The sequence below is a fragment of the Lates calcarifer genome, linkage group LG9 (genome assembly GCF_001640805.2).
Source record: "Lates calcarifer isolate ASB-BC8 linkage group LG9, TLL_Latcal_v3, whole genome shotgun sequence".
Classification (NCBI taxonomy): domain Eukaryota; kingdom Metazoa; phylum Chordata; class Actinopteri; family Centropomidae; genus Lates; species Lates calcarifer.
Genome location: NC_066841.1, coordinates 2,546,489 through 2,562,847, shown reverse-complemented (window position 1 = coordinate 2,562,847; position 16,359 = coordinate 2,546,489). Strand labels below are relative to the sequence as shown.

Here is a 16,359-nt window from a genome sequence, read left to right as displayed (position 1 = left end):
TTTTTCAGCCAACACACAGTGATTCTGTATGTGTGTATATATCTATTTATCAAAAAGACCAGCACTGAATTACAAGGATTATTTTTTTGTGTTAGATAGGAGATATATTCAGTTTCTGTGGGTTCTTAGTCATCCAGGTCATGGTGGTCTGAAGTGCTGGAGTTGAACCTCTTTTAGTTTTCGCTAAAGGAAACCAGTTACCTTCAACTCCATAACTTAAGACTTATTCACTGAGCAGATTTTCTTTGTGCCTGTTGAACTAATCAGAGCTGTTGACTGGTGTGTTGACAGGTACTAACTGGTGCACAGAAAAAGGTGAAAATGGAGGCTGCAGCTACATGTGTCTGCCCGCACCGCAAATCAACAAACACTCCCCCAAATACACCTGTGTGTGTCCAGAGGGACAGGAGCTGGCCGCCGACGGTTTACGCTGCAGACCTGGTGAGTCACAGCTGCTGCAGTGGCATGTCATTCATCCATGTTTACACCCACATTTTACAGGATTTGCAACATGCAAGGTACGATTTGCAACATTAGATCATTTCTTTCTATAATCGAAACAAACACTATGAGCCCTGCAGGACTCACACATTTATCTGTAGTTTTCTAGCAGCACTAATGACACTGCTGCTTGTGATCTGTGTACGAGCACGGCTCGCTAATTGCTTTTGTGAAACAGGCTGCAGGGCTTGTGGAGATGTCACAGGCTGTTTTTGTCTGTTTTAATAGTCCTGAATGGAAGCAGCAGAGCTGCACAATGAATCAGTCTAAAATCGAAATATTGATTCTTACTCATTCAGTCTCACGATGATTCTGCTGCTAGAGGAGAGATCTGTTGCAACAGACTAAGTCCTTATTTCTTCCACGTTGCGTCACTGCATGACAAGACTTCATTATAACGTGAAATGTGTGAAGACAGTGAGGGCAGAAAATAAATCGAAGGAACGAACAAGAAAACACTAAAAAAAAATCAGGAACAAAATTATTCAGAATGAAGGAAATCCTGTCAGTGACGCTCAGGTAGATGAAACACATTTATCCAACTCCTAGATCTAAAAAGAACTGTAATTACAGAGGAAAATATTTTGATTAAATGCTCTTTCCATTTAATCCAGAACTGTGAAGGACCAGGAAAGTTAGTCTAGAAAGTTGTTGGATAAAGGGTGATTGCTTTGTTTGTTTGTTTTTGTTTTGAGACAAGGATTCTGTGTTGTTGTGTTTATTTGGCCGTTTTCAGCAAGAACATTAAGATATTGTAGAAAAGTTAATGGCAGCAAAACTGGAATATTTCTGAGAAAAGGAAGAATGTTTTAAATAGAAACTTGAAGGAGGCCTGGGGTAAACATTACCAGTAATCCAGCTGACTGATTTAAATCTGCCTGCAAGTCACTGTGAATGGCATCATGGGAAAATATTAAAACCTGCTGCTCATTGAGCTAAATGTGCATTTCAGTTACTGTGAACACAAATGCATGTTTGAAGGCTTCCTCTCTGCTTCGTCTTCCCTTTACTGTCTCGAATCGGCCTCTTCTTAAAGAATCGATTAAAAGGAAAAGGCTAAAAAGGAGCCGTGGTTTCATTGTGGATCCTCCAAACACAGAATCAGTCGTAAGAAACAGAATTAATTCAGTTGAATTCTTTGGGTTAAAGCGAGTATCGTCACTCCCTGCTCTTTTTCCCTCTGCTTCTCAACCATGTTTCCTCGCTGTGTGTGCGTCTGTGTTCCCTCTCCGAGTCTTGTCTTCTGACTGTATCCATGCCAGCCACAAACCCAGCTGTCTGTTTGTGTTAGTCGTCTGACAGCTGAACAGTAGCTGAGTCAGTCGGTGTTGTGATCCAGTTTTCAGCGACTCCTTGGCAAGTCTCTACTCCGTCCTCCTCACATCTCAGCTGCAGCTCCGTCTCCTCCTCTTCCTCCTCCCCCCGTGTTTGAAAGTGTCTTTGTTGTCTCATCCTGACAGCTGAATTCCCAAGTTCCCCGGTCGTTCTTGTCCTCTTGGCCTGTTGAGAGCTGCCCTCCGGTTCATTTTTGCCGCTTAGTTTGAGCTATCTTTAGTTCTCTGGACTCATGAGTGTGATATGATTGTGATAATCTACTTTCCACAAACTTTGGGAACCTGGTTGACCTATCTTGTGTGCACTGTCATGTTGAATCAGGAAAGGGCCTTTGCCAAACTGTTGCCACCGCGTTAGATGTATGTATGTTGCGTTAATATTTCCCTTTCCCTTGGGTCTAGACCAAACCATGAAAACCAGCCCTAGAAATAATGTATGCAACAAGTATGTGTGACACTGACTTTTAGTTGTACGTCTTTGACACCAGTACAATTTAATTAAATCTTGATTAACTGGAGAAAATTGTGGAATTCAATTTAATGGTTTGATCTGTGCTCTTGTTGGGTCATTTAGAGATAAAAACAGGTCTCTCAGTTTTAGTTGGCAACCATTTGTTTTATTGGTTAAACACAGTGTCCCTTGTGTTGTGTTGTGTAGTTGTAGCTACTTAGCTAATGAATTAACAAAAAATTCTGTTCCCAGCTCGTGTTTCAGTTAAAATTCTTTCATATATAGTCATTTATTTGTTTATCTGACAGGGACTATAGTTTGTTCAATATGAATTTCAACACAAGTATATTATAACTAATTTCTGACACCTGTAAATTTGATGTGTACATACATGGTAAAATTATAACTCAGCACTTTGTAGTGATTCAGAAAAGACCAAAGACTAAAACTACAGGTCCCAGTAAAACTCTTGTTTACCACCAAGGTATTTTAATACAGTACAACAAGAAACACGTCCCTCAAAATTAACATGGTTCAGTTGTTATTATAGAAATAAGTTAGACAAGAAACATGAAGGTAAGATTTTATATTTAAGATTTATTAATGTTAACATATTAGCAAAGCCAGATTCAGGGGCTATTTAGAGTCTCCAACCAACCTAAGAGGCATATTTTTGGACTGTGGGAGGAAACCGGAGGACCCGGAGGAAACCCACGCAGACATGGGGAGAACATGCAAACTCCACACAGAGAAGACCAGGAGCTGGCTACACAAGCTGTTCTTAAGTTCAAATTGTCTTAGCATAGTTCTGTCAGTGTTAACTAAGTCTCACACATGACTAAATTAAAAGGGCTTGCACCAAGCAAATTACTTATTGCATAGAGCTTAGCTGCTATCCATCAGCAAACTAACATTAGCTGGCAAAGCTAACAGGTGCTTGCTAGTCAGTGCAGAACTGAGCAAGAGCAATGTACCCAGCAACCATCTTGCTTTTCTGCACCAATTCCAAAGAGTTTTGTCTCTGTCAATCATTTAAGCTCAAAAAATGTCCAAGTAATCCTTAAAGTTAAAATGGTGCAGCCCAGTTTATGAACTAGCAAGTATTCACTTAAAAAACAAATATTGGGTCTTCTACTGTGAGGCCACAATGCTACTCATTGAGCCGCCATGCTGCCCGAAAACAACCACCAGTGCTTTCATAGCAGAGCACTTGAGCGCCAGTTCTCGCATGTTCTGCAATAAAAGCTTCACCTTAATCCAGGACGTTGTTGGCGGTGCAGCAGGAACCAAAGGTCTTTCTCATCCAGGAACAGAAGCGTTGGAAGCGGCTCCTCCTCCTCGTTGCCGTCCTCTGGTCGTTGCTGGTCGTCCTCTTCATCGTGGCGGTTTCCTTGGTGGCCGGGGGCACTGGAGCACATTTGGCACTAAACATATAAATGCATAGTTAGTACATTAGTTCTGCTTAGGGCACGGTGTCTGTCTTGGTGGCACAATCAGAGAAAAAATATCTTGCCTTATATCCGTGTCCTCTTCAAGCGTCTCAGTCAGGGGGGTTCTATTTTCAGGACGAGCTTCACGCACCAAGATGACACCTCTTGGAAAAGCTTTGTTGTCATTGTCCTGGGTTTTCTTCACCTCTCTTGTGTCCGACTTTGGCTGGCTGGCGTTCGGTCTTGGTTCATCACTGCCAAAAGAGAAATTCACGCTGTCAGCAAACAGAGCATACAAATATGCAACTCAACCAATGAACAAGGGATTTATGAATGTGTGATAACAAACACACACTTACCAGGTGCTGAGGTTGGAGCTATTATTGAGGAAGCTCTTGGTGATGAAGGGATGGCTGAGGATACCGTCCGGGGTGATTCTCTCCTTCACATCCCAAGTCAGCATCGCCTTCAACAGCTCGATACACTCCCTCCTCTCGTCAGCTTCCATCTTGTTGTCTCTCTCCAGACGCATCTAGTTTAGACAATTAACAATTGGAAAGTACATCAGTGATCAAGTCGTCTTCCTTAATCATGAAAAGACAGTGAATGGTTTAACCACCTACCGTTGCAGTTTCGTCCAGATGACGGAAGGTGTACATTCTCTTGTCCCTTGGGGGGGGTTCTGTTCCCCAAATCTCCTCTGATGTCTGAAAGAAGGTGAAAGCATTTAGGTTGCATGTATTTCCCAATAAATGTCACCAAGTAAGTATAAAAAACTTTTAAGGAAGATTAATGATTAAATAAAGATAGAAAAGGCCAGAGAACAGATATTGTACCTTGAGGATCCACTCGTCTGATTCTGTCTTCTTGAAGAAAAGAGGAACTCTTATTCCAGTCCTCACGAGATGCTCAGGTGGTGGGCCAAGGAGGTCAATGACGTGTCGCAGCTGGAAACAAAGCACAGCATCACAATCGTCAATAAAATTTATTCTGGTCAAAACGGGAACAATAGTCAAACTGAGGCTGGGCATTCAGGGAGAGTCCTTTCATAGAAAATTACTTACTGTAAGGTACTCGTTTGATGACGGGAACAGCATGAGGCCAAACATCATGACTGCCATCACGCAGCCTAGCGACCAGATGTCAATGGCCTCCGAAACTGGGAGTCCAAGCATGATCTCTGGAGCTCTGAATGTTGGGAAGAAAACAAGCAAAAAAAGTAGTCAGAAACCACATAACAACATTAGTACAAAATAACTATGAAGCCCTGAATTCAAGACTTCTTAGGTATTGATAAGAATCACTGTTTCTTACCTGTATGGAAGTGCCTGGCCAACCATGCCTAGCATTGCTTGGGATTTGAAAAAAGCCAAGCCAAAGTCGATCAGTTTCACCCTAAAGGGCTGCCTCTTATGATCCACCATCATGACGTTATCAATTTTAATATCACAGTGGATCAGGGAAACCGTCTTCAGGGCATTTAATGCTGTCGCCAACTGCAAGAAATAACAATATTATTAATATTCATGATATAACTGAAAATGTTTGTAAGGGAAACTTTTGTCACATAGAAACTGAAGAAAAAGTTACAAAGGTGCCTCAACAATGTCCTACCTGTTGAATGACAGTTCTGATGTTCTCTAAACGCATTGGACCTTTCAGATTTATCAGGTAATCCTGAAGGCTGATGTCTAACATCTCAAACACCAGGCTCATCTGACCATAAGCAAGGAGTGCGCCGTGATATTTGATAATGTTGAACTTGTCCAGATTGTGTTTGGCCAGGATTGTCATTATGGAGGCCTGGGGAGACATTACAAGTTTGTTGATTCACTTGGACTAATCAGCAAACAAAGTCACTTAGGAGACAAATATAAATGAGGAGTGAAATCAAAAGCAAGAGTCTTACCTCTTGGCGGGGGTCTTCGTTGCTCCTGGGTATCTTTATGGCTCTGGTCTCTCCAGTGCTCAATTTTACACATTTCACAACTGTCCCAAATCCACCTTCTCCCAGAACTTTGATGAACTTGTAGGTTCTGGGGATTGGGATCTGGTGTCTGTATGGTCCCTCAGGGGAAGATGATGATGATGAAGAAGAAGTATCCATTGTTGAATATCTTCTGTCTGTGGCAGACAGGTGTAATTGAACTGGTTACTTTCGTACATTTTTTTTCACATTTTAAAGAGACTAATTAACACCAGTTTTAACATATGCCTGAACAACTTTGTCTTACAGGAGTAGTAGCTGGTTTCAGTCATCCAGCCATGATCTAAATTGAGTACTTTCAGAATTTAACACATTTATCAAAGTTGTTAAATATAATCTTATGCTGTCAGAAAGTAGTGCTTGAGCTCCAAAATATTTGCTACATCAAAGAGAACAGTAGTTACTCACCTCACACGGTTAATGTTCTTTCGTTCGCTCGTTTGTTTGTTCGCTCGTTTGTTCGCTCGTTCGTCGATAGGTCGTTGATCTGATCTCGATTCAGGTCTCTAACTAAACTAAAAAGTGAGCTGATTCCACCTCTTACCTTCTCTCGGTGTGACATTACGTTCTAGAAATCCTGATGTCACAAGTTTTAAGCTCGAAGCTTCTTATTCTAAATTCTGAGTTCTGCCCATGCAGCAGCTATCACAGCAACATTCTTTTAAAAATAAACAAAACCCAGTGAATATGTTCATCAATACAAAGCTTAGAAGTGTAACACAAGCACAGAGTGAGTGGTTTTTGGGGCTGCAGGTGGTCATTGTATGGTCATCATTATTTTTATTAAACATTTTTACATTTCAAATGGGCACTGCCAGGCCAAGGTGACAAGCACTTAAACCACAGTGGGATCAGGTCTGTGTCCATGGGTGGATCACTGTATTGTATTAGAAACAGAGGAGGCAAGGGATCAGGGGGCAGCTATAGGGCCAGAGCTTCTGTTTGTTGGGTCAAATGATCTGGTTGAAAGTGGGTTGATGTCTTCCTGCAGAGTTTATTTATAAATGAAAGCAGCGAGTAGCGGTGATTGGCCCCTTGCTCCGTCCTGTACGTAGGGGGTGTTGACTCTGGATGTTGTTACCAAGGTACCATAAAGCCATTGTGCCATACCCAATCCCAATATCAATTCATGCTGTTTCTGACTTGTGTGCCAGGTTTCATTAGTTTTTGAGCATCCCGTGCCTCTCAGCAACAACTTCTTGTTTCATAGCAAAATATCTAATTGGTTTGAGTTCATCTTCAAAGAATAGTTGAATAATTTCCAGTAAATATTGAGTCATATTTTGGTTTGAATTGCCCTTCCCTAATTGTGAATTAAACTGAAGAGGCCCTAAAACAGACTCTTGGGGAACTCCATATCATTTTTGTTCTCTCATTTACCAGGAACTTCAGTTATGCTCCACCTGTTTCTCTTTTCCCTCCTATCTTCTCTGAACTATTCAGGTCAGAAGTAACAAAATACTCAATTACACTTCCAGTGTTGGACCTGAGATTTAGTTTGACTGCTTCAAGAAATAGAAATTCAAACTACAGTCCTCCCCTCCATAACTCTTCTTTGCTATTAAAAAGGTTGCTGGGAAACGCCTGTCCTCTCTCTGATCTACTCTCCTCCAGTTGTTTTGTCTCAAGCTCCTTTCTGTGCTCCCACAGATTAGCCTTTTCATACTGAAGCAGCGTCGGATAGGAACCTGACAGCTGAATTCAGTGCACATACTTTCCTAATTGGACTCAAACTGTAGACCGAGACACTAGTGTACACAAAGCACTGGAACATCTCCCTGACAACTCCTCTCCTCCGCCGGCCTAGTTAACCTGTTGGGTTTTCTTTAAGACTTGAGCTGAGGGTCCGTCTCCAGAGTTTCTTGGCAATTTATCTTCCTTTTATCTGCAGTTCTACTCCATTTATATATACTTCACATCCGTCTGTTTCACAATGTATATCTGTGAAATTGGTTGCTATATTCGTCTCTTTTGTAGATTAATCCTGACTGGATCTCAAATGAAGGATTTCTTTTCTTGCACCCATATGTCTTTTATATGCGTTCTTTTGCTCCAGATTCATTAGTTTTTTAATTATTTACAACCTTCGTCTTATTTTCCTGGTTAACTGGATTTTTTTTGCATTCAAAGCCCCATCTCTGACTTAATTGTGAAGATTTACTTTCACATATTTGGCTGGAAGAACTCTGAAACACCCAAAAATAAAATCCGAAAAGTGATTTTTGAAAACACATCTTGCAAGTTCTAGCGGCACAGCTCTATGGAGGGTAAGGCTGGTCGTCGACTCGACTTTGACCGGTCGCTTTGTGAAGCCGATGTGCTAGTTTGTCCATTTCTGAAAGACTTTTTATAAAAGATAAGAGATTTTGACGACAGAAAGGTGTGGGAGTGCGCTGACACCTTCAGTTCAGACTGTAGCTGTGTTGATTTCACCACTGGGAGACCTGTTTGAATCGTCTTTAAGACCAGACAGTGGGACCAGATGAACTCCCCTCTGCACCAGCCTGTCAGCTCTGCAGCAGGTTTTACAGCCTGCCTGCTCCACAGAAATGTAACGGCCTTCATATAATGAACGTCCCTGCAGCCTGACTCACCTCCGCACAGGCTGTTTGGGAATCTGGAGCTGCCTCCAGGCTCTTTACAGCCACTGTGATGACTGAATGTATCACCCAGACTGCCAAGATGTATGTGTATGTGTAGTGTTGTTGTTTTTTTTTTCTGCTTTTGCACACTTTAATGCAGCTTGAGTGCTTTCATTCCCTGCGAAGTACGTGCGAATGCGTGCTACCGAGCATGTGAATCCATGCAAACTTGATGGGAGGACTCTGCGAGTTCTCGTGCATGCTCGGGTTGTCTTGTGAGTGTCTTTATGTGCATGTGTCACTTCTGTGCAGCGGTGTTTACACGCCTGTCTGTGTTGCTGGTACTATTTAAAAGTGAGAATAGAGTGGGACGGGTTAAAGAGGGGGGATGCCTGTCACTCGCTGAATGCCCCCTCCACCTTCCTCCTAGTTGGGCTGCAGCCAAAGGCCTTGTTTCTCTTTACTAAAACCTCCAGCTAACATATTTATCCCATTTTACAGCCGCTGCAGCTGGACTGAACAGAAACTGTAGAGCATTGTGTGGTTGCAGCTTTGACCGGCTCTAATCTTGTTAGTAAGGAGAAGTAATAAGCAATGCTTCCCACTTCAGGGCTGAACCTGAAAGCACCACGGAGGGATTCATATAACCGTCTTTAGAGGCGACTGGGGAGTGTTTTCCTTCAGGCTGAACAATCTCAGGCTGAAAATAGAGGATGTTTCAGGGAGTTTCTGACGCTGTAGTTCCACAGTTTGCCTCCTAAGAAAGCAGTCATCATCAATCTGACCTGTCTATAAAACTCAGCTTTAAATTAAAGGGTGTTACTTGTAGGGATAGTGTTTGTCGCTATTTTATCCAAGCTTAATTCTGAATTAAATATGCTAATCAAGCTTAAATCCTCTCAAATCCCTCACTGTGTGTATTTAATTTACCTCTCAGGAGTCTTGCCACATTCAAAGCCATCATTGTGGCTGCATTTCACAGCCTCCCAGATCTTTATTACAGAATTTTGTGCCTTTTAAGCGTCTTCATCGAATGAATGAAATAAATAATTTGACATTTTTAAAACTGTTTTTGTCCTCTAGGGCTGCAATGATTTTTTTCTCTCTATTTAACTATATGATATCCACAAATATTCATTGTGTTCTTAAATTTAACTGTTTCAGAAAAAAAAAAAACATTAAACCATTAACGTTAACATTAACATATCCTGAACCAGCCATTGCCATTGTTAGTCGGGTTTGCTCCGACTTTCTGAGGTGGAAATCCGACTTCAAGGGGCGTTCAGGCTGAAACGTCCGACAAGGAACTCAAAACTTCCGACTTCTAAGTACAACTGGAACGCACCAACAGAATAAAACACCCCAAACGCCACCTGAGCAGCAGTTGAGCTGCATTGTGGGTAATGTAGGCAGCAGGGAGGAAGCATGTAGGGAATAAAAAAGCTAATATCTCTGATTCTAATGCATCAATTTTGATACTTTTTATTTGCCATTTCTGTCCTAATTTTCTTTTAATAAACTACTGATTTAATCAGTTGTTTCAGCTCTGGAATAATCTGCTGTAAATATCGGTTTTGTTTTTTTTGGCAGTAAGCATTATATGCATTCATTTCTACCTCCCACACAGCAGTAAACACAGCAACACTCTGCTAATCAAGGCTGCATTGATCTGCCTGTAAGGATTTTATTGTCACTGCTGCTGTCCGTCCTGGTTGTACACATGCTGATAGGGACGCGCTGATGAATACAGTTTACTCGCAGCTTTTTAAACCTGTAAACTGGATCTGTCGTCTCCTCGCTTTATCTCGTGAATGTTAGCAAGGAAAACCATAAGAAATGTCTTCATGTAAAGCCGCTGCTGTGCTTTGTGGATGGTGTCATGGCTGTTTGTCTTGGTGTGATGGCTAGGCTTCTTTCTCGCTATAGAAAAGCGGATCTTCCTTTCATCTGTCGAGCGTGTATTTACTAGTTTAGCCTCCTGAGATCTGGTCTATTTTCAGAGAGGGCCTGTTTACATGTGTGCAGTTTAAAAATAGGACTTCTGTAGCTTCTGATGTTTTTCTTTATAAATTTTTGTGCCCGTCAAAAGCGTGACTCTTGGCTCTCTCTGTGACAGACCCCTCTACCAAAGGTCCCTCAAAGGATGATGGGAAAGCTCTAATACAGCCGCCCCCAGGTAAAAAAAAAACAAACCAAAAATCATCAGTCGTCGCTTGTTCTGCTGCCTGTTTTCTGGTGATGGAGGCTCGTCTAAAGCATGTTGGGCTTTGTTCAAAAATTAAAAAACAAAGACTGTTTCTCCTCCCTCACATTTTAATTGTTAAACATCTGTCTCTTAAGTGTTTCTGGCTGCAGTTTGAGGTTTGCTTCGCCTTCATCTTTCCGTGTGCTCTTGACTGAATTGTGTTTCCTGTCTGGCTGTATCTGTAGCTATGGCTTCTGGCTGTGCTTTGGTGTTTGTTGTTTGGTTATGACACACGTTCAGATGTGTTTCAAGCCTCTGCGCTTTTCAGGTAACTGATTTAAGGCTGTTTATACTTAATTTCTAACGCATGGTCTTAGAGCTATTTGAGGGGGAATTCCCAGCTTGTCCTCTGTCCTGTCCTGGTTATTCCATGTCTTTCCAGGCAGTTGTTTAAAAACTTTTCTCTTTTCTTACCAGATATTAAAACTTGTTACTAAGATTTTATTACTTGTTCTGAGTACAAAACAAAGGGAGAAAAGGCAATAAAATTACTTTAAAATAAACAAAGTTGTGTTTTTTGAAATTGTCCTGTTCTGTTGGCAGATAATGTTGTTTATTTTAACTAATATTTCCTCCATTTTCTTTCTTTTTTGTCTTGTCTTTAAGGATTTTTGCAGTGGATAATAAACAAAATCCATCCTAACACTACAGTTACATCCCTGAGCACTCACACTCCCTCATCCATTCATAAACAGATATTTAATGTATGAAGAAAATAATTTTACGTCACATAAAACCTTTTTTTTCCTATAAAGACAGTCCAGGAACATAGTGTAGCTTGAAAATAAATCCAGATGTTATGACTGTAAACAGAGGGAGAAAGGAGAGACGGTTAAATGATGTGTTCAGGGTTTATTTCTATTTTTTGTTTTCTCACCTTTTCTTAAATGTTTTGTCTCGTCGTCTTCATCTGATTCTCTGTCTAAACATTTGATTTTTGCTTCATCTAACGTACAAACAGTTTGAGCTTGCATTGTCTCTCATGGTTCAGATTTGTGGCTCGTCCTGTAAACATCTCAACTTACAAAAACATGTTCAGTAAACTCAGTTACTTTGTCCTAATCCTCTGAAAAATGCTGCTGGTGAAATGAGTTCAGCAGAAACGATCTTAAACAAGGAGCATAGATAAAGTTTGCTGATGAGCTCCTGTTTGTTTCTAATCACAGTTCTCATGACTTTTATTTTTAGTTTAGTTTGACCTTTGGTTTTGTCTTGAAGCTGCAGCTGTTGCCTCTTCTCCCAGCTGCAGATATGACGCAGCAGCTTTATCTGGATGCATCTGCACTGGATTTTAGATGTTCTGCTCCTGTGTTAGTGTTGAATTAACAGGTGAGGAGGAGTTTCTGGATGTTAAATCCAAACTCGGTGTTAAACTCTGCACAGCTCAGGAGCAGCACCTAGTGGCAGAATCAGGGAAGTGAACCATCCAGAATCTGCAGGCTCCACTTTGAGATATTAAAGTGTGACTGCTGCATTGTGGGAAACATTTAAAGAGACGCTGGCATCAGTAAGTCTCACACACTTGTTTTCTTTTGCGTCATATTTTCTCTGAATCTGTGATCTCAGCTTTCTGTTTATACTCTCCACCCTGAGGGTCAGAAAGGTTTGGCAGATGTGGTCGGTCAGTTTTGTTTTTGATTAATATGAGTCTGTTTGTTTTCTCCTTCTCATGGAAACTCGGATACAGCCCTGGATTTGTATCTACAGAGCATCACATGAAAAACCACTAAAGTTATTCGCTTCAAACTTTCTGCATGTGCATGAAACAAGAGCTGTTAACTCATCTCCTTCTACCTGAGGACACAAAACGAATCAATCATCCCTCATAACCATCAGCTAGAGTCTTGTTTGCTTCTGATCATGCTGCTCAGTCCATTAACAGGCCTGTACCAGTAGAATGTGTCTTAACGTGAGACTTAAATCAAGTTGAAAACTGGAAAATGGCATCAGTTCGTCATCGTTCTTGGCCGCAGTCGGTGTTGGGCTTGAAAGTGATGATTTGTTTTGTTTGTTTTCCAGAAGCGAACGTGAGCACGTCGATCCAGGTGAACTCCACAGCCCGAGGATCAGCTGCTGCCTGGGCCATACTACCTGTCTGTGAGTAGTTTAATTTAGCTCTGAGCTCTTCTACAAAAGCCTTTCTTCTTAGAAAGTTAGTGAAAGTTTGAAAGAGCGTGAGTAGAAACACAACGAGGCTGTAAAGGTGGACTGGTTAGCAACCGCCTTTCATGTTAAGACACGTAAACCTGTAGTCTCATAACATCAGTTGGCAACGCTTTTATTTATTTACTGACCGATTTTATGTCGGAGAATAAAACCTGAAAATGTCTTGAGCTTGTGTTAAAACCACAGACCTTATTTCCTGCATCTAAAACCCAAAAACACTTTGGGAGCCAGGAGTGCTAAAATGCTACCTCACTTCCTGGTTTTAGGACTCATTCCTGCACCACATGGCAACAGGTTCATACAGTTTTAATTTGAGTGATCAAAATTAAAAATTCAAAGGTACAAACAACCACATTAAGCAGTTTGAGATGATTTCCCCTGGTCCATCTGACTGTATCTTCGTCCGTTATTCCCTCCGCTCAGTGCTGCTGGCGATGGCGGTGGCGGGCGGCTACCTGATGTGGAGAAACTGGCAGCTGAAGAACCAGAAGAGCATGAACTTCGACAACCCCGTCTACCTGAAGACCACAGAAGAAGACCTCAACATTGACATCACCCGGCACAGCGCCAACGTGGGACACACCTACCCGGCGGTGAGTAAAGCACCATCACGAGGGTCAGCAAATGTAATAATCCGAAGAGTTTCTGAGCAGCCGTGCAGCTCAAATAATTCCAGCCTGACTCTCACCCTGACCTTGCAGCCCTGTAGTAATCCGTAGCGCATTGTTGGCGGCCCACAGAGCACGTCTCTCTGTACACAGATTAAACAGATTAACTTAAACCAGCCAGAGCCACAAGACAGACAAACCTCTGCCGTCACCCTCGCAGCTGCAGCACAAACTCCCTCTAAAATAACACATTTCTGTTTTTAAATTTGTTTTTATGAGTTAAATAAGATGCAGCATGTTTAGAGGACAGAGCTGTTTCCACTCACTTCAAGCTTTGATGCTAAGCTAGGCTAACGACACTTCCTTCCCTCTCCTCCCCTCCCCTCCGTCTCTCTGTCTCCAGATTTCGATAGTGAGCACAGATGATGATTTGTCCTGATCATCTTCAGGTTGTTTTTTCTTCTTCTTCTTCTGTTTTTTTTTTGTTTTTTTTTTTTACGGCAGCCCGTAGCGCTACGGCATGTTGTCCGTAGCAGCAGCAGCCCTTACAGTACGACCACATGCCTTCTGAAGTGCATTAATGTCATTATCTGTGGTGAAGAAGACCGAAGGAAATGTTATTTATTATGTGAATACTACGATGAATTATGTGTCATAACTGTTTTCACTCAACGCGTCCAAAGTGTTATGGATTTTTCTTTTTTATATTCTTTTTGGTCTTTATTTCCGGGCCTCCGACTTCCAACTTCCTGTCTATTTTTGCCCTCCCCCTCCACACACGCATTCATAAAAGAGTCCGACACCATCAACGGAGTGAATTATTTTCCGGTTGCCTCTTAACGGGGCTGGGAAAACCCGACAAGAGGACAGATCAACTCTGCTGGACAGGATTTGAAACTGAAGATCTGAGCTTGACGTGTGTTTTAAAGATGGCGGGGGAGACCCTGGCGGGGGTCAGGGGTCGTTTAGGAATGAGGCATTCATTGGGGAGGGGTGAAGCTTGGTCCAAACTTAATTTCATTCTCGCCTCCTCTGATCCACAAGGTCAGAAGTGTGAATATTTATCATAATTTGAGCAGTAAAATCAAAATAATGTAAGTTTCCTCCATTTTGTTCATTTCTATGTTTATTTTTATGTTTCCTTTCCTACGGTACGTCCCGGAGCTCATTCTTACAGGCAGTAAGTCAGTAATTATCATCATTATTATTATTAATTATTATTAGTATTATTAATGTAGAAGCTGTGTAAGGATCACCATGGTTGCAGCATTTGTAAACACTGTACATATTTCCCTCAGAGACATGACCGTCAATCAGGACTCTCTTCAATGCACTTTGATCAAATGTTCCTTGTGTAAATAAGATTGTATACATTTGACTTGAAATCAATTTTTTGCTATGGTTGGGCATCGTACCAGGGGTTAGAGATCAGATGTATTTAACAACAAAGAAAAAGCTGAAAAAAAAAGAGGAAAAAAAACAAACACAACTGAATTTGGGTAAAAAAAACAAAACAACTATTTTGTATGTTTGTGTGCTGTTGCTGTGAACTTTTTCTAGCCTTGTACAGTGATGGGGAACACTATTAAAACTTAAGAGCTCTGTATCTGTGAAGAAACCGATTTGAGAATCACTTCAGAATTAAAACCTAATCCACAACGTTGTTCAAAAACACCGCGCCTGGTCTTTTCTGTCGTGTATGTGTGTGTGAATATCTCCGGAATGACTTGAGGGAATTTCTTTAAATTTGGCACAAACCTTCACTCAGACTGAAGGATGAACTCATTAGAGTCTGGTTGTCAGAGGTCAAAGGTCATGATCACTGTGGCTTCGCAAATCACTCACTTGCCATTTTGTCGTGCTGTCTGAAGGTATAGTGAGGATTTGGTGATTCAAAGAGCTTTAAACGGACAGAGATTATTAATTTATTAGAAAATAAAAAAGATAAAATACAGTAAGATAAATAGAATATGAGAGTAAAAGTTACAATGCAGAGCATGTAGAAGCTATTTATTACTTTGATGTTTAATAATTGGGATTTGTTTGAGAGTGATTACTTAAGGTGCACATTTGCTATGACTGAATTAATTTCATTTGTTTATTTTGATTAGTAGACAGTTTGGCTCTTAACTAACAAAAATAAAGCTAATAACACTGGCTGTCTCTACGTGCATATGACTTATGTAGGCAGGTGGCAGACATCGATCTGACACCTTTTCATTGTGGCGACAGCAACGATGTAATTAACGGCGCAGAGTAGTGATTTAACACTTTACAGATGAGTTCACTGCATCGTCCTCTACATCGAATTCCCTAGATAATGATGTCAGCTGGTATAAAATGATGAACTGATGATATTTTATATCCAAAAGCTCAAAGGTTAACTTCACTGTGACTTCATAATGTGCTGCAGAAACGCACTTTCTGGTCGTTATTCAACATAATTCAGGACACATTATAGCAGCACATTAATGCCCGTATCACATACAGGTGTCCACACACATCTTTGCCAAATAGTTTGTTCTAGATCCTCAGTGTGATGACATTTTGGAGCTAAACTGCAAACAAGATGCACCAGGATCTGTTCCAAGAAGCAGAAAGACGTCGTCAGGGATCAAACCCACGTAGCTAGTTTCATAAATCATCCCTGCTCCTGCCTCGTCTCAGCCGGATCATGGCAGCTGAGGGGAAGCAGGAGGAGGAGTGTCTGTGGAAAGTGGATTTGGGTCGTGGCAGTGGGAGAAGCCGTAAGTCGTTTTATTTAGGATGAGTCCGGTTCCATCGGTTCATTATCCCCCTGTTTAACTGCAGCAAGGATTAATCTCCACTTATCTGACTCCTGCTTGAGTTATCAGATGGATAAATTACGTCAAACACACACTTGGATTAAGGCAGATAGATGCTGGATGTGAAGGTCAATGTTACATATGGAGGAGAGGCTGCCTGTGTATCTAGATTTAAAAAATACATTCAAAAACAAAATTAAAACCAAATACATGGTCTTTAAATTATAATTATGTTAGACACACAATACATTTTAACAGCAGGTGCCTTT

At 41.2% G+C, this 16,359-nt stretch overlaps 2 protein-coding genes across 3 annotated transcripts in view; one reads left to right on the top strand and one right to left on the bottom strand.

The window, feature by feature from the left end:
- vldlr (very low density lipoprotein receptor) overlaps positions 1-14,976 on the top strand; it is a 52,689-nt gene extending 37,713 nt beyond the window's left edge. The window contains exons 16-20 of one of the 2 annotated variants that reach the window (XM_018702530.2): positions 292-441; positions 10,402-10,461; positions 12,550-12,627; positions 13,120-13,289; positions 13,708-14,976. In XM_018702530.2, the coding sequence (XP_018558046.1) occupies positions 292-441; positions 10,402-10,461; positions 12,550-12,627; positions 13,120-13,289; positions 13,708-13,743 (494 nt within the window). In that variant the 3' untranslated portion in view covers positions 13,744-14,976. The remainder of the gene's footprint in view (positions 1-291; positions 442-10,401; positions 10,462-12,549; positions 12,628-13,119; positions 13,290-13,707) is intronic. The other variant, XM_018702531.2, reaches the window with a different exon arrangement.
- Positions 3,735-6,253, bottom strand: LOC108901132 (homeodomain-interacting protein kinase 1). Its single transcript, XM_018702532.2, has 9 exons — positions 6,112-6,253; positions 5,626-5,840; positions 5,331-5,519; positions 5,031-5,212; positions 4,781-4,904; positions 4,553-4,663; positions 4,340-4,423; positions 4,076-4,248; positions 3,735-3,970 (listed from the first exon to the last, which is right to left on the bottom strand). Exons 2-9 carry the CDS (start codon positions 5,821-5,823, stop codon positions 3,739-3,741), a joined length of 1,293 nt encoding a protein of 430 aa, XP_018558048.2. The 5' UTR covers positions 5,824-5,840; positions 6,112-6,253; the 3' UTR covers positions 3,735-3,738.
- Positions 14,977-16,359: the final 1,383 nt, after the last annotated feature.

Excerpts from the sequence above, each read along its gene's own strand:
- LOC108901132 (XM_018702532.2), bottom strand. The coding sequence starts at position 5,823 with ATGGATACTTCTTCTTCATCATCATCATCTTCCCCTGAGGGACCATAC. Across the intron at positions 4,905-5,030 it reads GGCCAGGCACTTCCATACAG|AGCTCCAGAGATCATGCTTG; the intron begins GTAAGAAACAGT and ends CCCAACATTCAG. Across the intron at positions 3,971-4,075 it reads AGCTCCAACCTCAGCACCTG|TGATGAACCAAGACCGAACG; the intron begins GTAAGTGTGTGT and ends CTCTTTTGGCAG.